This window comes from Bos grunniens, chromosome 28, assembly GCF_055505025.1.
Source record: "Bos grunniens cultivar Pamir isolate PY7600 chromosome 28, Bosgru_T2T1.0, whole genome shotgun sequence".
Taxonomy (NCBI): Eukaryota; Metazoa; Chordata; class Mammalia; order Artiodactyla; family Bovidae; genus Bos; species Bos grunniens.
Window position 1 is genome coordinate 40,016,540 of NC_141192.1, and position 24,188 is coordinate 40,040,727.

Consider the following 24,188-nt stretch of genomic DNA (forward strand, 5'->3'; position numbering starts at 1 on the left):
ACTATTATGGTGCAGGCTGCAAAAAAGGAACTTGTCCTGGTTTATCTCTTCTGCATTAGAACAGCTTTGATTTTTAAGCCTTTCACATTCCCTATTAGAAAGATGGGGGCCAAAATGAGGGGAGAGTGGGCAGAGGCAAAAAAAGAGGCTGGAGGGGCTCCAAAATTCTTCTTCCCCCGCCTCCCCGCCCCCCGTCCCCGCCGCAACCGCGCACCTCCCCTCCCCCGCCACCGGGAAAGCGATGGAGGGACTCTGGGCGGGCTCTGGGAGGAGCCTTTGGAGCATCCTCAGAGCAGCCGCCTCTGAGCACCATGGGAAAATCCTTCCTCCCTCGGACATGGCGCCCACCTGCCCGGTGGCAGCAGCCGGCTCCGGCGCCGCGATTCGCGGGTCCGGGCAGAAAGGCAGTTGGAGTTTCGGTCGTGGGGCGGAAGGAGCTGGAGGGGGCGGGGGCGGGGACGGTGGCGGTGACGCCGCCCGAGGGCCCGCGTGTTAAAGCTGAGGGCGTCCGGACGGCGGGCGGCGGGCGGCGGGCAGCGGGCAGCGCGGCGCGTGCTGGCCCCGGCGCTCAGTCATGGGGTCCCAGGTGCTGCAGCTGCTCCGGCAGGGCGTGTGGGCCGCGCTCACCGGGGGCTGGTACCACGACCCCGATCAGAGCAAGTTCACCAACAGCTGCCACCTCTACCTGTGGCTGTTCCTGTTCCTGCTGCCCCTGGCTTTGCACCTGGTGAGTGGGGGTTGGGGAGTCGGTCAAGCCTTGGGGAAGCCTGCGAGTCTGCCTTCAGGATGGTAAGGATTGGCAGTGATTCCTAAGAGCTGGAATGGAGAAAGTCTTCAGGAATTTGGTACAGAGAAAGTACAGGGAAACGATCAGGGAGGGACTCCCCCAGCAGAAGTAGAAAGGACTTTGGGGGCTCTGGGACTCATTAAGAATTGATGCTAGCTGTTCCGATGAGTCAGACTCTGCTTGTCGCTGTGCAGTGTAGAACCGATTTTATATGTGAACAGCCCCAGGCCCCTTGGCTGGGTAGCTTAGGACAATATTTAGACTAAGATGCTGTGCATGATAGCCAGAAGGCAAAATAAAATGTTAAAAGCAAAGCTATTTCGGTTGTTAATCTGCTACCCCTTTTTTTTCCCTTTCCTGTTTTGCTTTGAGAAGGCAGGTTCAGTGATCAATTACTCCATTTGCAGTTTCCACACCACTCTGTAAAGAAATCTGTAGAAAAAAGTAATGATGAAGAAATCTACTGTAATTTATTTGACCCTTTAGTGAGGTTACACAGTTGACTGCTTGCTGAATAACTGCATAGATGACCTTCATAGGTAAACAAACCCAGTGGAAACAGTGTTTAACCCTCTTTGAAAAGCTCTACAAGTAAGGTGCTCCAGGTGATATGAGATGTGTTTGGAATCGAATTTTGATATGCCTATTGAAGGACTTAATTTCTAAAACATAACTTGACCATGTTCTCCACAGGAAAAATCTTCAGTGAGTTTGCATGGCTGACAGAGTCCCATGTTGCCATTAGAGGTTGTCTGTGATTTCATTCCTATTTACTCTTTCTGTTAGTTTATCCATAGGATCAGAATTCTGGCTCTGAAGTCAGGCTGCCTACATTAAATTCTGGGTTCACTCCTTACTAGTTCTGTGAGCAAGTTACTTTTACTTTATCTGATTAAAAAACTTTTGTCCTTAAAATGAGAAAAATACTAGAACAGTGTTGTTTTGGGGCTTATATCAACATGTAAAGCTATCCATCTTTCTGGCTTTTGACCTGGGATTGGATGCAGACCTGGTGTATATTTCTGTTTGGCTACTTACTAGTTGTTTGACCTGTTCTTGGTCAAACTAACTAAATCTTAGTTTGTCACCCCTTAAAATAGATGTGATAACGACCATTTCATGGGAAGAATAAGTAAAATTTCATGTAAAAACCACTTAATAAAATGGCTGATCCTTGGAGACCCTTTAATAAATTTGTTTCCTTTTCTTGTGTGACCTTATCCTTCATGTTTTCATGGGATTGAGTTCCCCATGTTTTCTCTTTGCCTAGAGGGGCAGCACAGGGGAGAGATGAGCCAAACTTGGGTTCACTTCTGGTTCTTCTGCTCACTGGTTGTGTGAGCTTGCGCTTCCTGGTTTGTGTACCCAATAGTAGCAGCCTTACAGGGTTCATAGGAGGATTGAATGAATTAATGAATAGAGGACTGAATGAATTAGTTAACAGTTGATTGAATGAATGAATCAAACTGCTTCTCAGTACTGTTTTTTCCCCACATCATTCGCTTGCCAAAATCTGTCCATTCTTCAAAACCCAGTGGAATGGCCATTTCTGTCTAGGTATCCTTGTTTCCACTTATCTAGAATTAATTTCTTTTCTCTCTTGCCCTAATACCATTCTCTATTTACTGTCAGTACTGTGGGATATTCTGAATTCTGTACTTAGTTGTTGGAACATGTATTTTAGCTCTACTCATGGATTGTGAGCTTTTTGAGGACATGGGTTTTGATTTTGTTGATTCATCTTGGTTTTCCTTGTTGTACCTAGCAGAGTGCCCTGTATTTGGTTAACAGTGATCTAATACATAATAAACGGGTGGAAATAAAATCAATCTTCCTGTCCTTCTGTTCCAGTCAGTATTAGGTTGTCTATCTCACAGTACATTCTGAGTATTTCCTGATAATGAAAGCAATATATACTTCACTTCTAATCCCACTCCTCAGCAACAACCAAATTAATGTTTAATATAATTCCTGCAGATTTTTTAAAATGAATATCGGCTCCTTTTTGCATAACTCCTTTTAAGATTTGATGTATGTGTATAATCAGAACCCTTAATTTCTACCTAATTATGCTTCATTGAGTAGCTTGATTTCTACTTTATATTTGTGAATAGGAAATTGTCCTTAGCTAAATTTCTCTTTAATGATATTTCAAAGTAATTTTTGGCTAAATCTCAAGAGTTTAGAAATCAAAAAAGTGATACCTTAAATATTTTTGTATCGGGTTTTCTGGATCAAACCAGTTACACTGAAATTTTTATATATTTATGCCATTGTGCTTTTAATCATTACAGAATCATTTAATGTGAGTGTATTCATTATATTGCTGTTTTCTAATAAGAATAAGATAGCCTATCTTATTGAAAAAAGTGCAGGTAGTCCTTTTCTTGCTCTGGTCTTCTGGTTTCTGGAACTTAATTTAGAAACGAAAGATCCTTCTTCCCCAGTGGAGGATTCTGTTCTCTGGGTTTGGATGCCTAAATATATTTTTCTGCACTTCAGTGCCGCCTGAGATTGTCACCACCCTTCTCAGTTTGTTCCACTTATGAGAACATAATCCAGAAAGATCCCTGGCTGCTTGCTGACAGCAGGGACATATAAAGTTCTGTTATTTAAGGGAAACTGAACTTTTCTGGGCTTTTCACAATTTGTTTAAACGTGCTTAGTCAAGACAGTTGCTCTGTAAGAAGAATCCAGCCTTTAATTTAATGGGGACTTTGAATAGGGAAATACAGTTTTTGTTATTAATTATCAAAGCAAACTAATCTCTAAGCCCCAGCATTTATTTAGGTCTAGGTAGAAAATAGGTTATTTATTAGCCTTCATAAACTATATATTTTCAAGAAATGCTCAAAATATATACCTAAAAACAAAGGTCATTTTAGAGCGTTTGAGAAGAGTTTTACTTTGATTTATCAGCTTAATTTTAGTTTGGGCAAGCTGAAAGATCCATTTGTCGTCAGAGATGTTTGGTTTCTCATTTATTACATGTGTTCTTATATTTATTCTTTGAAGATTCATGTAGAGCTTTAAAATGGGAGCACCCTGGGCATGATTCTGACCCAGAATAAGTTCTGGCAGCACCAGACTAGTGTCAAAAGATGTCCTTGCCCTATTACTTATCAATTGTGTGATTTTGTGCAAGTCTCTTCACTTCTCTGGGCCTCAGTTTTCTCATCTGTGAAATGGGGATTTTTTTTTTTTTTTTAGATTAAGCCACTGAGATCCAGAGGGCATAGGTTACTTGCCCAAGGCCATCTAGATAGTTGGTAGTAAAATTCAGAATTTTAGCTGAGGTCCTGTTGTCTCCAAGTCTTTGGCCTTGTCATAGCACTGTGTTACCTGACCTGATACACTGATATACAAGAGAGAACTTGAACTCCCTGAAGCAGTGACCCGTCCTCAAGTGAAGTTCTGAGCATCTGGAGGTGGTAAGGTCAACCTGAATACAGGAAAAAATGGGGTGGAAACTTTACATTCTTTAAGATCTCATATAAGGCATTATATATTTTGATTCTTTATTTTATGGTTGTGGCTTTGTTTTTCCTCAGTTTTTTTGTCTTTTAGCCAGACTTACTTGGCTTCCCAGGTGACACTCATGGTAACGAACCCGCCTGCCAATGCAGTAGACATGAGACGAGGGTTTGATCTCTGGGTTGGGAAGGGCCCCTGGAGGAAGGCACGGCTACCCACTACCCGCAAGTACTCTTGCCTGGAGAATCCCACGGACAGAGGAAGCTGGCGGGCTACAGTCCATGGGGTCGCACAGAGTCGGACACGGCTGAGGTGACTTAGCATGCAGGCATTCTGTTTCCAGTTCTGCTTTTTAATTTAAACTTGAAGACTGTTTGTTTGGATAAACACCACTTCGTTTCTAGTTGCTGTAATGATAATAAAGTGGGTCTTGTCAGGGGCCGTGTCGCACCAGACATACAGTGGGTGGTCTGTGCACAGTGGTCGTCATTGTCACACCTAGCTGGTAACTCTTCTATCATGGTCTGTGACCACCCACCATTTGGGTACATAACTATTTTTCTTTAGGTTCTGTATTTCTTTGGCTACCCATTTTCGCTCCTGCTTCTAACATAGAAGATACCTTTATGTGAATTATGGAAAGGTGGTCTGTCCCAAAAGACACCCTTTCCTGGCTCTGGACCTGGGGGCTGGACTTCAGTCACCATGTAACCCTGTCAGCTGGAGGCCTTTGTACAGTATGCAGCCTGCACACCCTGACCTGTCCATTGGATTGTTGTTACTTTGTTGGACTGTTTGGTATGCTGCTGGTCCCAGAGGGCACCTCTCACCCTGCTCAGTCCTAGCCCTCATATTCAGCTTCATGACAAAGGCTTTTTCTGCTGTTGAATCACATGGTTCATACTTAGTCTTCTTTGATTTGTAGAAGCTTTTTGTCTGGTGCTTCTACTTCTGGTGACTTTATTTGTACTCACATTGAGATGCTTGATGCTTTACACTTTCCCGTAATCCACATGAATGTCTGAACTTCTTTCTTTCTCCTCTCAGCTGCCTGCTTGAAGGCATTCTTCCCTGGTCCCTGGGCTTCCAAAGAAGTGCAGACCCGAGCCTTCTAGACTCGGGCTGAATGCCATCCCTTGCAGTTGTCTGAAAAATTTTGCCACTCCAGATCATTGTTGGACTGTGTGTACAAAGAGCTTGGCTCCATGGGGTCTTTGCTTTCCTGGTACAAGCACTTTTACCAGAGATGTCCCTCTCTGTTGGGCATCCTAGGGCAGTTGTCTTCAATCTTTTCAAGTTAATATGGCCTTTCTTGAGTGACCTTGTCACCTTCTGCAAAATTCCTTCTGCTCTTCCTCATCTTCTGCCATTTAGACACATGAACGTCTGCCAGCCACTTGTGTTTTTGTGTCTGTGATTAAAAAAAAAGCACCTGCCTTGTTCTAGGATGTCGGCCTCCGCAACACTTTCCAAAAAGAGTCTTCTTCCTCGCTTTTCTTTCTTTCAAATATTGCAAGTTCATGACTAATTTTCTGGTGGAAAAATTTATTATGTCCCCAAACCCACCTGCACTTCCCTTTCTCCCAATTAGTGACTAGTTTTGTTTGGATGCCACTCTCTGTAGACATATTGTTATTTTTCCAATTGTAATGTTTAATACTTTATTTAATACCCTTGGTGTGATTTCTTTTGGATGGAAGGTGATACTTATCAGGAGATTATTGTTTTCTGATTTTAACCATTTGGTGTCTCAGATTATCCCTTTTACAGTTTAACCAACTTTATTGTCACTTTTTTCTACTCTAAATCTCTTTTCTACATCCTACAGAAGAAAAAAATGGACTAGTTCTTTTTTAAAATTTTAATTTAATTTAATTTATTATTGGAATGTAATTGCTTTACAATGTTGTGTTAGTTTCTGCTGTACAACAATGATATATGTACACACATATCCCCTCCCTCTTGAGCTCCCTGCCAGCCCCCCATCCCACCCCGCTAGGTCATCATAGAGCACCAAGCTGAGCTCCGTGTACAATAAAGTATGTTCCCACTAGCTCTCTGTTTTACACATGGTAGTATATATGTGTCAGTCCTACTCTCCCAATTGTCCTACCCTCTTCTTCTCCCACCCTCCGTGTCTACAAGTCCATTCTCTACATCTGTGTCTCTATTCAGTTCATTTCAGTTCAGTTGCCCAGTCGTGTCCGACTCTTTGCAACCCCATGAACCACAGCATGCCAGGCCTCCCTGTCTATCACCAACTCCTGGAGTCCACACAAACCCATGTCCATTGAGTTGGTGATGCCATCCAGCCATCTCATCCTCTGTCGTCCCCTTCTCCTCCTGCCCTCAATCCCTCCCAGCATCAGGGTCTTTTCAAATGAGTCAGCTCTCTGCATCAGGTGGCCAAAGTATTGGAGTTTCAGCTTCAACATCAGTCCTTCCAATGAACTCCCAGGGCTGATCTCCTTTAGAATGGACTGGTTGGATCTCCTTGCAGTCCAAGGGATGCTCAAGAATCTTCTCCAACACCACAGTTCAAAAGCATCAATTCTTCAGTGCTCAGCTTTCTTTATAGTCCAACTCTCACATCTATACATGGCTACTGGAAAAACCATAGCCTTGACTAGATGGACCTTTGTTGGAAAGTAATGTCTGTGCTTTTTAATATGCTGTCTAGGTTGATCATAACTTTCCTTCCAAGGAGTAAGCATCTTTTAATTTCATGGCTGCAATCACCGTCTGCAGTGATTTTGGAGCCCAGAAAAATAAAGTCAGCCACTGTTTCCACTGTTTCCCCACCTATTTGCTGTGAAGTGATGAGACCAGATGCCATGATCTTCGTTTTATGAATGTTGAGTTTTAAGCCTACTTTTTCACTCATCCATCAAGAGGCTCTTTAGTTCTTCTTCACTTTCTGCTATAAAGGTGGTGTCATCTGCATATCTGAGGTTATTGATATTTCTCCCAGAAGTCTTGATTCCACCTTGTGCTTCTTCCAGCCCAGCATTTCTCATGATGTACTCTGCACATAAATTAAATAAGCAGGGTAACAATATACAGCCTTGATGTCTCTATTCCTGACCTGCAAATAGGTGTATCTGTACCAAAAAATGGACTAATTCTTAATGGTATTCACAATTTTTCCTTTTTTTCTGATGGGTTTCTCACCGTTAGCATTGCTATTATTATAGGTAATAGTAACAGCCAGCACTCACTGAGCACATATAGACTGGCACTGTTGGAAGAGCTCTACGTGAACTAAAGCATCTCCTCCCCTCAGTGAACCGGAGAGCCACTGTCATTATCCCCACTTTACAGTTGATGAAACTGGCATGGAGAGGTTGGTTAAGAAGTTTCACGATCCATGGCTAGTTGTGACCTAACCAGAATTAGAGTCCAGCAGTTGGAGTTGGTACCCACTCAGCCACACCACCTCTAATCCAGGTAATTTCACAAGTTAACTTTTCTGGCATAGTCCTTTGCACACGCTTAGTGTCTGGATCTCTTCATGCCAGTGTGCAGAATATTTTGCAAGAGGGGATCTGTTTTTTGCACTTTGGCATGAAGAGATCCAACCACTGAGTATGTGCAAAGGACTGTGTAGGGAAAGTTACCTTCCCTCCCACACTTGTCTCCAGTATGTTTTTTGAGGGGCGGCCACCGTGTCCTGTCTCTTGTGTGTTCTTCCAAGCGACATTTGATCCCATGTGACTGAGTTTGACTTCGGGGTTCCAAGGTTTAATCCCAAAGCAGCCTTCTTTGTCATCCACTCTCCTTTTAATTTGCTCTGTAGAGAGTTCTTTCTCTACTCTTAGATAAAAATGTACAAGGCCCTTGACTTCAGGTCACAGATAATACAAGGCCTTACAGTTGCTTTAATAACAAAACACAGATTTGATTGGGATTTCAGTTTGTCCAATTCCATATGGTGATGCCAGGCTTCAGGGATATGAGGATGGCCTGGTCTTTTTTCACTTTTCTCTCTCACACATTGGCTGATGTTCTAATGCCTTTGGCATCAAAGAGTAGCAAAGTTCTTTGTTAACCAGTGTGGTGGTAATCTAGCTGTCAGCTTTTGAAACATGGCTCACGTTTCCAGCTGACTCTCTCCAGCGAGGTCCCTTCACATGTCCTGTAGAGACCCTGTTCTCCTTGCCAGGTTTCTCCTACCCAGTTTCCTTGAGGAGGGCTGCTGTATCTCTATTCTGCCTGGTTGCTTACTCCTTCCACAGTTCTTTGGCATGTGGCAGTCCACCCCAGATTTCTTTTGGTCCAGGGCCCCTCTGAACTTCTAAAGCAAACCCTGAAGTCATTTGCACACACAGTCTGTGCAAATACTCACATATTCTCTCCATGAACAGACTGGGAGGGCAACCAAACCCCAGCATACCAACTTCTCCTTCATCCCTCCATCAGAGCAACTAGCCAGCCAGTTTCTCATCTTTTAGTTCTTCTGGGAAAAATCAGGCATCATACTTCCTGCCCTAATTGTCAGGACCATAATAAGACTCTGAGTGATCCCACCAAAGCCTTTCTCCTGGTTGTGCGGGAGAGATACACAGGACTCACTGAATACCAATGGGGCCCTCCAACAATCTTCATGTGTCCTCTCATTCTGGACTCCATTACATCCTCACTTTGGGTGAGGGGTTTTAGGGTCATCTTGCTCATTGTTATAACCTATTTAGAAGTTTCTGGATATGCTTTGTTCCAGAAGTTGTCCTGGAATCTGATATCTATCCTACCTTGGCTGTTTGGTCAGCACTGCCGGTTCACTATTTTGTGTACAGCCATTTATCTGTACTACTTCTCCTTGTTTTATCCACTTTATTTTGGGGAGAATTCCATGAAGAGCTATTTCATTATTTTTAATGTCAGCATAGTATGCCACTGTGTGAGTAAAGAGTGATTTATTTGACCTGTCCCCTATGAAGACTAGAGCTTCGGCTGGTGGCTCAGATGGTAAAGAATCTGACGATGGTGCAGGAGACCTGGGTGTGATCCCTGGTTTGGGAAGATCCCCTGGAGAAGGAAATGGCTAGCCACTCCAGGATTCTTGGTTGGAGAATTCCATGGACAGAGGAGCCTGGCGGGTTACAGTCCATGGGGTGACAAAGAGTCAGACATGACCGAGAGACTTAAACTATGAAGATTATTTTAAGCTTTTCAGATAATATCTAACATTGTCTAATTGAATTGTTTCTTTCAGGATTTGAGCATGTATATAACAGTCAGGATATGCTGATTTGTGCTGATGTAACAACCTCAAAATCTCCCTGGTTTTACCATTTTTAAAAAATTGGTATTGTATGTCCAACATGGTTAGTTGGGAATGGAGAGCATGGTTAGGAGGGGGTCCTGCTTATCACAGGCATGTAGACTTCCAGGCTACATGCCCATTGCACTCAGACTTTTCTTCGTCAGGACTTTCCTGTACTCCAAGGGCAGTGGAAAGTACGGTCCTACTGTGTGACCAGAAAAGAAGTGGACCTATTTGTTGGACCTCTGTCTACTACATCAAAGTGCCAAGTGTTCAGCTGGGTATTGGGGAAACAACAGGCTAATGATGCATTGGTATCTCTCCTTGTTAACAGGTAAAGATAAACAGTTATAAATAACACAGTGATAACTTATTTCAAGGGAAGTGCAAGATGCTTTACAGTAAAGATGGAGGGCCTCTTTCTGGCTTTGGTGTTTAGAAGGACTTTGCAAAGGAAAGAATTTCTAATCTGGAGTCTGTTGAGTGATTAAGAGCTAGTCAAACCAAGGTAGTAGACCATGAGATTTTTCCTCAGCATGGTGAGATACAGTGATGAGTTATGTTTTAGTCAACTTTGAGGTAGGATATTATTTTTTATCCCCCAATTTTTATTTTTGAAAAATCCCTCATCTACGGAAAAGTTACAGGTATAATACAATGAATATGAATACTATATACCCTTCATTTTGAGTCACCAGTTCTCAATGTTTTGCCACGTTTACTTCATCACTCTCATGATTATACAGTTTAAAATTCGCTGAATCATTTGAGAATAAATTACAGACATCAAGACACTTCCCTCTAGAAACTTCGTCAGGTATCTCTTAAGGAAAAAAACATTCTCTCATATAATTGTCACACTCATAAACATTGATATAATGTTTGTCAGATATATAGTTCTCATGCAAATTTCACTAGTTATGCCAATAGTGTCCTGCCTAGCTGGGCTTCTGGTTTTGTTTTTCTGGATTTGAGTTTCAATCGAGGATTGCACATTGTTTTTAGTTGTGATGTCTCTGTCCTTTATTCTAGAACATGTTCTTCAAGTTTTTTTTGTTTTCGCTTTTGTGCTAGTGAAAGTCGTTTTGCAGAATGTCCCACAATTTTGACCCTTTTTTATTGCATCCTTGCGATTAGATGTGTGATTATGCATTTTTTGGAATGAATACCAAGTGATGTGTCTTGTCCTGATCGTATCAGGGCCACCCAATATCATTTCCCCCATTGTTAGCGCTGTTAAGTTTGGTCATTGGTAAAGATGGTGTTGGAGAAGGCAATGGCACCCCACTCTAGTACTCCTGCCTGGAAAATCCCATGGACGGAGGAGCCTGGTGGGCTGCAGTCCATAGGGTCGCTGAGGGTCGGACATGACTGAGCGACTTCACTTTCACTTTTCACTTTCATGCATTGGAGAAGGAAATGGCAACCCACTCCAGTGTTCTTGCTTGGAGAATCCTGGGGATGGGGGAGCCTGGTGGGCTGATGTCTATGGGGTCACACAGAGTCAGACACGACTGAAGTGACTTAGTAGCAAAGATGGTGTTGGTCAGATTTCTTTGTTGTAAAGGTACCCACCCGGTTTCCCCTTGTATTTAACAAGTAATCTGGGAGAGGAAACCTGGAGATTGTACATGTTATTATAAAGTCAAAGTGAAAGTCACTCAGTCATGTCTGACTCTTTGCAACCACATGGACTGTAGCCCGCCAGCTCCTCTGTCCATGGGATTCTCCAGGCAAGAATGCTGGAGTGGGTTGCCATTCCCTTCTCCAGGGGATATTCCCAACCCTAGAATTGAATCCAGGTCTCATGCATTGTAGGCGGATTCTTTACCTTCTGAGCTACCAGGGAAGCCCCCACATATCACCCCTCAAAATTTTCATTCATGATTGTACCATAAATTAATGATGCTCAGCTAAGATAATTATCTTAATGATGGCTGCAAAATGGCGATTTTCTATTTATCAGTTAGGTATTCTTCTGTGAAGAAAGGCTTTCCTTTTCCCTCTGCCCTATAGTTTTGTCATGCTTATTAGTGTGGTCTCATAATTTCTTTTTTTTATTCAATAGGAGGTGAAGAAGTGAAGACAGGTGGGAAAGACCATGCAGGGACTGAGAAATAGTGCAGTGTAATATCTAGAGAGAGATGTGGAGTCAAGAGAGACCTGTCCTTCCTCCAAGTTTGGAGGAATCTTGAGGATGAGGATGCAGTTTGAATTCCCCCATGGTCCCCGGAGAGCTGCTTCATACACAGTGGATAATCAAATCACTCTTCCCATTAATGAAATCTAACTCATATGGGAATTCACAATTTTGGAAGAGTGTCTGTGGTCAGTTGCACTTCAGTGTACCCACTGCAATGTGGTGGCCTGGATCCAGATCATTAAAAATGAAGCTTGAAAACCAAGGTGTTACTCCTAGTATTGAATTGCCTTAAAATTCAAATTATGCTGTTGTTGAGTGCTGCTTAGAAAATTGGATTAAATTGTTGTCTTTAGAGATGTTGACAAGAACATTTTCAGTGGAGTGTTGCGGAGTAGCAGTCTGATTGCTATGGGTTTAAGAAGCAATGGGAGGTGCTGTTGTTTCTCTGACAACCTTTGTTTTACTACTTAGATGGCAATAAAAGAGAATATTTATGTCATTTATGTAATAAATACAGTCTTTTCCCCATCACAGGAAACTTGGATTTAAAATGAAAAGACCACTGACTGATTTTACCTCATTTATTGATTTTGGCTGATCTTAAATACAAAAAACAAATATAGAAATGTTGGGACTATGGGGACCTTGGGAATATTTTATATGGGGTTATATGTATGTTTAATTCCTTTTTCCAAATCTTTATCATCTCAAAAGAAAATGAAGAGAGCTAATACTTATTTCCTACTGGTATTCCTAATCTTTCGATAACTTATTCTTCCTTTAAAGACTACAACTTGAAGTCTGTGAGTCTGTTTCTGTTTTGTAAAGAAGTTCATTTGTATAATTTCTTTTTAGATTCAACATATGAGGAATGTCATATGATAAGGATGGGGGAAGGGATAGTTAGGGAGTTTGGGATAAACATGTACACACTGCTATATTTAAAATGGATAACCGACAAGGTCCTATTGTATAGGGAACTTTGCATGTGGCAGCCTGGATGGGAGGGGAGTTTGAAGGAGAATGGATACATGTATGTGTATGACTGAGTCCCTTTGCGGTCCACCTGAAACTGTCACAACACTGTTAATAGGCTATATACTCCAGTATAAATTTAAAAGTTTAAAAGAAAAAAAGACTATAATGCAATACTTAATCAGGGAAGAATAAAAATCGGAAAATAAGAAACATCCCTGAAACAAATATTTTACCAAGAAAACAACTGTTGGGCTTATTTCATAATTATTTTTTTCTTATTATATATTAACATTTCTCACTGTGGCTCAGAGGTTAAAGCGTCTGCCTGCAATGCGGGAGACCTGGGTTTGATCCCTGGGTCGGGAAAATCCCCTGGAGAAGGAAATGGCACCCCACTCCAGTATTCTTGCCTGGAAAATCCCATGGACTGAGGAGCTTGGTGGGCTACCGTCCACGGGGTTGCAAAGAGTCGGACACAACTGAGCGACAGGTCATGGTCATGGGTCAGGCCAGTAATAAAAACATTTGCTCTGTAGCCCCTTACTCACTTCAAAACACTGTATCTGAATTTATTATTCCATGGCATTGATGATGATGATGGTGATGGTGATAAGTGACACGAGCATTTGGTGCTTATTAAGTACCAAAAAATATACTAGTACAATAGTTAACAATCCTGTTAGGAGCTATTATTCCCATTTCACAGCAGAAATAGATATTTATGAAGGCTCAATAGATTGCCGGGAGAAATATCAATAACCTCAGATATGCAGATGACACCACCCTTATGGCAGAAAGTGAAGAGGAACTAAAAAGCCTCTTGATGAAAGTGAAAGAGGAGAGTGAAAAAGTTGGCTTAAACCTCAACATTCAGAAAACTAAGATCATGGCATCCGGTCCCATCACTTCATGGCAAATAGATGGAGAAACAGTGGAAACAGTGTCAGACTTTATTTTTGGGGGGCTTTAAAATCACTGCAGGTGGTGATTGCAGCCATGAAATTAAAAGATGCTTACTCCTTGGAAGGAAAGTTATGATCAACCTAAACGGCATGTTAAAAAGCAGAGACATTACTTTGTCAACAAAGGTCTGTCTAGTCAAGGCTATGGTTTTTCCAGTGGTCGTGTATGGATGTGAGAGTTGGACTATAAAGAAAGCTGAGTGCTGAAGAATTGATGCTTTTGAACTGTGGTGTTGTAGAAGACTCTTGAGAGTCCCTTGGACTGCAAGGAGATCCAACCAGTCCATCCTAAAGGAGGTCAGTCCTGGATGTTCGTTGGAAGGACTGATGCTGAAGCTGAAACTCCAATACTTTGGCCACTTGACATGAATATCAACTCATTGGAAAAGACTCTGATGCTGGAAAAGATTGAGGGCAGGAGGAAAAGGGGACAACAGAGGATGAGATGGTTGGATGGCATCACCGACTCAGTGGACATGGGTTTGGGTGGACTCCGGGAGTTGGTGATGGATAGGAAGGCCTGGCGTGCTGTGGTTCATGGGGTTGCAAAGAGTCAGACACGACTGAGCGACTGAACTGAACTGAGTAGTTCTCTAAGTTTGTAAAATTATTAAATGGAGAAAAATTACAACATGTAAACTTGCATATCTATCATATATGTTTATTTATTCACCAAGATTTTTTAGCAACTATTTGCTACATACCAGGCTAGGTGTTGAGAGAATAATGTAGAACAAGACAGACTTGGTCTTGTCCTCGTGGAACTGACCATCTTTGAATGAATAATTAAGAATCAATAATAAAAATATAAACACCTTGAAAAGGGACAAAAATAGACAACTGACAGAGAAATATATATACATACATATATTTTCAATAACCACATGAATGATTATTTTAGTAATAATCTAAGAAAAGTAGATATTAAAATAATGTGATTTTGGCATATCTGGGTTGCAAAGATTTAAAAGGTAATACCTAATATACTTTAAACAAATAACCATTCTCTGAAATTCAGAGGGATATATGTATAAGATGAATCACAATTTATTATAATAAAAGACTAGAAATAGGTATCAGTTGATAGGGAATGGGTTAATGAATTATATATGGCACTTCCAAAGTGGACTACTATGCAGTTGTAAAAAAGGGAGTGGGACAGTAGACTGCTCTAGAGTGATCTCTAGGATCTACTATTAAGTAGAAAAAGAACAGAAGTTAAAATTAAGCTAAAAATTAGGAAGGAAATAGAAAGCATTTACCTTTTTGTTTTTAAGAAGACACAATTAAAGGATAAATTAAGAAAAAACTAATATAAAAGTAAAGGAAATAGACTGGAGGATATTAACAGAGCTGGCAAAAAGGAATGAATCTTATTTGATAGTTTGGTGGCATACTCAAGCAAAAACTATTTCAAATGACTTTAAACACGGAGTTTCTAGGCCTTCTGGAATATAACCTAAAGATAAAAACAGCAAAAACATCTTAAATTGCATTTGGTTATCTTATTGTCATCAAAAAGATTTTATACTATTATTTTGAAGTTATTATATATATAGATTGATGATGACAATAAGAAACTGTGATTAGGAATCAAGAGTTCAGCAATAAGAGAAAACAGGTACAAATGAAATCACAGAAGTTACTTAGAACCTTGTAATCTACCATTTGAATTGGAAATACCCATCTGAAATCATGATTTACTTTTTTTTTAATGCATATTTTTAGCTCTATTTAGCACCCCACTCCAGTACTCTTGCCTGGAAAATCCCATGGACTGGGATTTCCTGGTGGGCTACAGTCCGTGGGGTTGCTAAGAGTCGGACACGACTGAGTGACTTCACTTTCACTTTTCACTTTCATGCATTGGAGAAGGAAATGGCAACCCACTCCAGTGTTCTTGCCTGGAGAATCCCAGGGATGGTGGAGCCTGGGTGGGCTGCCGTCTATGGGGTGGCACAGAGTCAGACATGACTGATGGGACGCAGCAGCAGCAGCAGCAGCTCTATTTAGATTGAGGCCAAGAGGAGAAAGGAGTGACAGAGGATGAGAAGGTTGGATGGCATCACTCAGTGAACATGAGTTTGAGCAAACTCCAGGAGATAGTGAAGAACAGGGTAGTCTGGAGTGCTGCAGTTCATGGGGTCGCAAAGGGTCACACACGACTTAGCAACTGAACAGAACACCTAGAATCAATGATAACCCAATAAGGATGCACAAATCTCACAGTCAGATTCTGGTCTTTAAGTACCATTTCCTTCTTAAAGATAGTAGGATTCTTTGGAGTAATGGCCCATTCTAGGTTTGGGCCAGACAACATACAAGAGGACCCTAAAGTCAGAGAAACTGTTGAAGAATACTAGGGTCATGTTGAAAGGCTTTGGGATTAAACTTGTAGATGCTGGCCAAAGATGGGTCAGTTTGAGCATCCATGGGTTGTGATATAATGGTGTGCATTTAGGAGTCGGGTGTGTCCTATAGGAAGTCAAGACATTGATGCTGTCGTATAGAAACTATACTGGATGCCAGAAAGACTCAGCTGTCCCACCTACAGTGGCTGGTATGTTGGCAGAAAGACTTGCCCCCAGGTCAGTGACCAATCTGTGGTTAGCCTAAGAATGGGATGGACGGAGGGCCTCAGTGTCTCCATCTGCGAGGAACTGGAGAAGCAGGTTGACGCCAAGAAAGAGGCATACAGTCCTACTCATGTCCCTTGGTTATCAGAAAATCTTCCCTTAGAAATCTGCACTCCCATTTTGCACAGAAGTGCACCCCTGTGCCCACCACCAGGCCTGATTCTGTAAGCCCTTTCCTTGCTCTGACTCAGGAGATTGGGGCCATTGGTCCCCTTTCCATCATCCAGTGCCTCTCGCGGTCCTGGTCTCCTCATGTGATGTCACTGCTGCAGGGTCCTCTCTCCCTCACAAGGCCCACATTTGTCATCTCAGAAGCACTTACCAAGCAGCTAGTGTGGGAGCCTGACTCCTCGCAATGAGTCAGCAACTTCTTGAGACTTCTCCCTGAACTTGGCTTTGTCAGCTCCCAAGGAAAGCTCAGTTCATCAGTTTGGGAAGATGAAAAGACTCTCTGGATGGATGGTGGTGATGACTGCAAAACACTATGAGTGGACTTGATGCTCCTGAACTGTAAATTTTGAAATGGTTAAGATGGTAAATTTTGTTATATGTATTTTGCCACAATAAAAGGATATATATATATATATATATATATATATATATAAAGGAATGGTGACTGTGAAAGAACCAGAGCTCTGAGCAGAAGGAGCAGAGGTGGGTCCCACGGGGGAGAGCTATGAACCATTGGGGTATACACACAGGTGCTTCTAGGGAATGAATACTAAATCCCGAGAAACCCAGTTTCGCAAGAAATGCGAACTACTGTATTCATGATGCTTAGTTGGTAACACGTTATTTTTCATGAATTTTGTCAGAAAAAAGTTCAGTTGAATGATGATATTACTGGTTATCCTAGTAATGGATCAGAAAGTGACATATAGCTTATCTTTGGCCAAGGATATACTTTTGAAAAAATGTTGCCTCTTATTGTTAGTAAAGATGTGTTCAAATGCTCAGTTCATGGAAAGGAGAGAGAATTATGATTTACCTTAGAGCAAGTAAACCTCTATTCAAAATCTGAATATACCTTATACTGGGGGAAAGATTTGGGGTTGAAATTAAGCACAAATATAAAAACTGCTCATTCATGACAGAGTCCTTCCTAAACCCCCCTCCTTTCCCTGCATGTACACTTATAGGAGAGAAAATTCTAGAAGCTGGAGATTTTTGTTGATTGAGCATAATGAGATCAGCAGTAAAATGGCCGTGAAAGTAATTTTCAGTGATCTCCCTGGGAATGTAGAATTGGGGGAATCTGAGCAGAGCTTATTTATATAGCATAAAAAGGGAACATTCGGAAACTTCCCTGGTCGTCCAGTGACTAAGCCTCCGAGATCCTAATGCAGGGGGCCTGGGTTTAATCCCAGGTCAGGGAACTAGATCCCACATGCCAAAACTAAGAGATCACACGCTGCAGTTAAAAGACCCTGACGCCACAAGGAAGGTTGAAGACCCTGCATGCTGCGACTAAGACCCGGCACAGCCAAATAAATAAATATCAAAAAATTAATAATAAAAGGGGACATCTCATTGATGTCATTTATTATTTTATTGAATAATAAACAGAGAAGATGCTCATTCCATTTGGAGGGTCTGCTTAAGGGAGAGGTTTTTAAAAGACTCATTAGGGCAGAGAATTTGGGGAAGAATAATGTGCCATGTGTCACATGCTGTGACATCTTTCCTATCTCCAAGGAAAGTTTCAGTAAAATGTGTATCTCTACAGTCTGGTGTGGTGTAGGGGCTTTTTGGTGATGTAATAAAGTTCTAAATGTTCCTTCTTTGACGATGAGACAGGAACTGTTCTTACCTGAATTGCGAACTAGTTACTGATACTCATGTTAACTTCAAATTCTACCTTGTTGCCTTCTCTTAATTTCAACATTATTAAGCTTATGCTGTAGCCCACAGGTATGAGAATGAACTGAAAAGTAATATCTCTTCTTATTGTGGCAGGTCAATTTTTTTCCAAATGAATTTCCCCAGTATCCATATGTAATTTTTTCTCTCTCATCCTTCTTCCCTAGCCTTCTTTTCCCAATGCCTTAGAGTTTTATCTCTAATCTGATTTGAATGTCGGGGTTCCTCATAAAATGGAACCCCGACATTCATTTAGAGGAAGCCATGCTAGGTGCCACACCCCAAATCTCAGTGGTTCAATGAATCACAGGTTTATTTCTTGCTTCTGTTATATGTCCATCCGGGGTTTGGAAAGCCCTTGTTCCACAGAGTCACCCAGGAGCCCAGGCTGAAGAAGCTCTAGCATCTTGTGGATAGATCTGGGAAATCATGACCTCTGACATGATCAGCTAACGAGGAGAAGGGCATGGAGGAAGCACCCAACTTATAATTGTTTAGGCTTAGAAGTGACACTGACCACTTCTGCTCATAGTCCATTGGCCAAAAGTAGGCACATGGCCCCCACCAGACTGCAAGGGAGGCTGGGAAATCCAGGGGAGTCCATGTTTCTTTGCGAGCACTTTCTTTGCTACCGCTACTAACTGGAATACTATGAAACCCAAGTTACATTATAGTTCAAACAGCTTTTGAATGTACTTTGTATATGGCAGTTTGCTAATCTGTGCTCATAGACATTTGCTGGGATTTATTTATTTAAAAAATTTTTTTATTTATTTATGACTGTTCCGGGTCTTTGGTGCTGTGTGGTCTTTTTTCTAGCTGTGGTGAGCGGGAGCTACTCTCTAGATGTGGTGCTCAGAATTCTCATTACGATGGCTTCTCTTGTTGAAGAGCATAGGCTCTAGAGCACAGACTCCGTAGTTGAGGTGCACAGGCTTAGCTGCTCTGGATCTTCCTGGACTAGGGATCGAACCTGCACCTCCTGCATTGTCTGGTGGATTCTTTACCACTGAGCCACCAGGGAAGCCCTGCTGGGATTTATTTTTTTATTAAAAACTTTTAAAAAATCTTCCTTCTTTTCCTTCTACTTTTATTGAATAATAATGGACACGCAACATTTAAGATATACATCCTGATGGTTTGATTTACATATATTGTGAAATGATTATCACAGCAAAACATAGGCTTATTTAACATTAACCATCTCATACATACAATGGGTACAGTAGAAAGAGAAGAACAGAATTCTTGTGATGAGAACTCTTAGGACCTGCTCTCTTAACTTTCTTATGTATCATACAACAGTGTTAATTATAGTCATCATGTACACTACATCCTCAGTACTTATTACTCTTATAAGTTTCAACCACCTTCCTTTAATTTTCCCTCTCTCCACCCTCCCACTTCTGGTACCCAATCCGTCCCTCCTCCCACCCAACCCCTCTTGGCAGTCACAAGTCTGTTCTCCACGTCTCTGAGTCTGTTTCTGTTTCATGGGTAAGTTCACTTGCGTCCTATTTTAGGTTCCACACATAAGTGATATATGATATTTGTCTTTCTCTTTCTGACTTATTCCACTTAACGTCATAATCTCTAGGTCCATCCATGTTATTGCAAATGGCATTATTTCATCCTTTTCTTTTAGCCTATTTTAAAAATATATTTTAGACCTGAAATATAACAGACAGGTTAAAAAAGGTGATGAAAGCTGTTAATGACCTCTTTATCTGTCTTCCTAATTTGCCAATATGTTCCTTGAGGTTCTTCACAACTTCTCATGAGGACATACATGTGTAAATGTGACACTTGTCTGCTTTCAGAGAGGGAAATTGACTTTATATATTATCTGTCTGTCTAATATTATCTTATTTAATCATTCTTTCATTTATTTATTTATGAGTTTATATTTATGTGTGGACTGTTTCCCCCATGAAATAAAAACAAGCCAGTGGTGATGAAAATTTGACTTTTCCTGTTGGTGATCTTTCTTGGTTGTTCTTTTGTTTTGTCTATTTTCTTTGGGCTTCCCTTATGGCTCAGCTGGTAAAGAATTGCCTGCAATGCAGGAGACATGGGTTCAATCCTTGGGTTGGGAAGATCCCCCGGAGAAGGAAAAGGCTACCCACTCCAGTATTCTGGCCTGGAGAATTCCATGGACTGTATAGTCCATGGAGTCGTAAAGAGTCAGACACATCTGAGCGATAACCCATTGTTATTCTGTTTAGAAATGGTCTTACCTAGATGGTAAACAATCAGATAAGACCAGAGCAAGTTATGCAGAGGCTGTGTGGGACCAGAGGGGGCCAGGCCATGTGGTCTCCAAGCCTAGCTATGTTCCACGTTGCAGCACAGACTGGACTCATCACTGTTTTTCTGAGGTCCTTCTGGGAGGTGCACTGATGAAAAAGGTCTCACTTTATTGAAACTGTTCTTAGTATCATCTTGAGACACTCAGGGATTCATTTCTATCCCTTAGGAAAGACTGGAAAACCCATCATGGTTCATGGTCTGTGAGAAAAATAGGAAGGGATGTGAAGGGAGAATTAAATGGATCTCAGTGATTCTATTAATACTTGTTTCTTGAGGGGATTAGACAGAATCAAACTGACCCTCACCAGTGCTATTGCTAAGTCACTTCAGTCGTGTCCGACTCTGTGCGACCCCATAGACGGCAGCCCACCAGGCTCCCCATCCCTGGGATTCTCCAGGCAAGAACACCGGAGTGGGTTGCCATTTCCTTCTCCAATGCAGGAAAGTGAAAGGTGAAAGTGAAGTTGCTCAGTTGTGTCCGACCCTCAGTGACCCCATGGACTGCAGCCTTCCAGGCTCCTCCATCCATGGGATTTTCCAGGCAAGAGTACTGGAGTGGGGTGCCATTGCCTTCTCCGGACCCTCACCATTATCTCCATGTAAAGATCCTTTGCTACTGATGGAAATATCCCTCTGCCTTTTGTTTTTTTGAACTTCTAATTTTATATTGGAGTATATCCAATAACAATGTTCTGATGGTTTCAGGTGTACAGCAGAGTGACTCGGCCATAAATATACATGTATCCATTCTCCCCCAAACTCTCCCATCCAGGCTGCCGCATAACATTGATCCATGTGCTGCAGTAGGTTCTTGTTGGTTATCCCTCTTAAATTTAGCGGTGTGTACATGTTGATCCCCAACTCCCTAACTATCCCTCCCCTTCTAGTAACCATAAATCCATTCTCTAAGTCTGTGAGTCTGTTTCTGTTTGTAAATAAGTTTGTATCATTTCTTCCTAGATTCCTCATGTAAGGGATATCATATGATATTTCTCTCTGACTGACTTCACTAAGTATGACAGTCTCTAGGTCCATCTAAGTTACTGCAGCTGGCATTATTTCATCCTTTTTAATGGCTAAATAATATTCCATTAATATGTATATTAATGGAATATTAATATATGTACCACACCCAAAGAAGATGTACCACATCTTCTTTATCCCTTCATATGTTGATAGACATTTAGGTTGCTTCCGTGTCTTGGCTATCGTAAACAGTGCTGCAGTGAATACTGAGGTGCGTGTATCCTTTCAGATCATGTTCTTCTCTGGATATATGCCCAGGAGTGGGATTATCCTTCTGTGTTTTAGAAACAGTACACTCTCATAGAGCCCTTGCCTACATCATGCCACTAGAAAAATCCATGGCTTGATGATATTCACTCAATGGGAAATCAGGTTTTTTTAAATTTCTTTCTCCTTTCCTCTGTTCTCTGCAAGGGTGTTTGTGTTTTGTTGAAGAAGATAGCATCTCAAAGGCCTTTCTCTGGCCTTGAAGACCACGTGCACAAGAAGACCAGATTTGACTATAGAATAAAGAGCTAGTAGAAATGGAGAGCCTTGCTATACTGTATCTTTCATTCTGTGAGGTTCCTGTCTGCAAGTCAAATCTTGGTCATTGCAGCTAGTGGCAGAACCTGAGAAATAAGAAAGACTTTTTAAGAAGATAAAAAGGTAATAGCTCTTTCTCCTTGGATATTAAGAAAAGAAAAGTTACAAAGCTAATAAAATTTGAAACCTTGCCCAATTTATGCTTGATAAATACTTAAAAAATGTTTTCATATATAAGATAAAAATAATCCTACAAGCAAATAATTTTTTTCCCTTTCTTTTCTCTTCTATAGGCTTTTCCTCCAGATGCCATCACTGTATTTTTATACTGCAGTTCAGTGACCATATTCTTCACAGTAATCAAATTGGTCAGTTATCGCCTACACCTCATGTTTGATAAAGGAGAAGTGATCCAGCAAAGACCCTCTGGAAAGAAAGAAAAGCCACGTAAAGACAAAGAGGCCAACGGTGACCATATAACTAATCACAGAAATCCAAGGTAACATTTCTAATTAATGCATCAGTTTATAATTTAAATGTTTTCATCTTGATTAAAATAATTTCGCTCATTTGTTTGGTGTTTATGAAAATATGCCAGGAGAGTCAGACACAAATATGTACATTTTTCTTATATTTACATATACACTTAGGCATAAAAATTGTTGATGATCCAGATGGTTTAATTGACTGTTTAATGTGACCTTATACCATGCTGTGAAATCCATTTGCATTAGGCTTAGCATAACAAAATATTTTACTTTTGTCTTTCTATCTCATCATTTAAATGCTTAGCACATGCGAGTATTTTCAGGAAATTTGTGTTTGTTGATTTAAAAGTAATACATTGTGTAGAACTAAAATATTAAAGATAATTCTCATGTGGGCATTTGTCACTATTCTGGGTCTTATTTCTGATAGTTCTTTAAGGGAGCATGTCTTATTTTAAAGTAATGTTTATTAGCTTTTAAAAGTAAAGTTTGTATACCATGGTTTTTCCTTTCTGTTTGTATGTGTATTTATGGACATATAGTTGATGTACAATGTTATATTAGTTTCCGGTGTACAGCAAGTGATTCTTTTTCAGGTTCTTTTCCCATATAGGTTATTACAAAATATCAACTTGAGTTCCTTATGTTATACCGTAGGATCTTGTTTATTTATTTTATATATAGTAGTGTGTATATTGGAGAAGGCAATGGCACCCCACTCCAGTACTCCTGCCTGGAAAATCCCATGGGTGGAGGAGCCTGGTGGGCTGCAGTCCATGGGGTCGCTGAGGGTCGGACACGACTGAGCGACTTCACTTTCCCTTTTCACTTTCATGCATTGGAGAAGGAAATGGCAACCCACTCCAGTGTTCTTGCCTGGAGAATCCCAGGGACGGGGGAGCCTGGTGGGCTGCCGTCTATGGGGTCGCACAGAGTCGGACACGACTGAAGTGACTTAGCAGCAGCAGCAGTGTGTATATGTTAATCCCAAATTCCTAATTTATTCATCCCTCTCCTTTTCCCCTTTGATAGCTATAAGTTTGTTTTCTATGTCTGGGAGTCTGTTTCTGTTTTGTAAATAAATTCATTTGTGTCATATTTTATATTCCACATATAAGTGATGTCATATGGTATTTGTCTCTTTCTTTCTCACTTACTTCCCTTAGTATGATAATCTCTAGGTCTGCCAATGTTGCTCCAAATGGCATTATTTTATTCTTTTTTTATGGCCAGAAAGTGAAAGTGAAGTCTCTCAGTCGTGTCCCACTCTTTGTGACCCCATGGACACCAGGCTCCTCTGTCCATGGGATTTTTCTAGGCAAGAGTACTGGAGTGGGTTGCCATTTCCTTCTCCAGGGAATCTTCCTGACCCAGGGATCAAACCCAGGTCTCCCACATTGTAGACAGACGCTTTACCGACTGAGCCACCAGGGAAGTCTGAGTACTATTCAGTTGTGTATACCATGGATTTGACAAAGTGGAAACAAGGAAAACAATTGTTTAGGGACTAAGGCCGAAAGAGCCATACTTCTATTTTATAATATCACTACCCCTGTGTTTCTCATGCTGGATTAGCAATAATGGACAGATTAACAGCGGCAAAAAAGAAGCCGATCGATCCCTCTCCACACCTCCTCTCCACGGCAGCTCCGGAGGACAGAGCATAAACTCTCATCACTCTTCTGGGCTCCTGGTCAGTGGTCTGTTTTCTCTTTCACTCTCTTCATGCTGCTGTT

General features: G+C 41.3%; 1 protein-coding gene across 3 annotated transcripts in view; it reads left to right on the forward strand.

The window, feature by feature from the left end:
- Positions 1-326: 326 nt before the first annotated feature.
- The window catches only part of PCNX2 (pecanex 2), a 311,410-nt gene continuing 287,548 nt past the window's right edge, over positions 327-24,188 (forward strand). For all 3 annotated transcript variants that reach the window (XR_015156551.1, XM_086381075.1, XM_086381076.1), the window contains exons 1-3: positions 327-727; positions 22,258-22,463; positions 24,028-24,145. Coding sequence is in view for 2 of the 3 variants with exons in the window: in XM_086381075.1 (XP_086237201.1) it covers positions 575-727; positions 22,258-22,463; positions 24,028-24,145 (477 nt within the window). In the remaining variant the exon portion in view is untranslated. The remainder of the gene's footprint in view (positions 728-22,257; positions 22,464-24,027; positions 24,146-24,188) is intronic.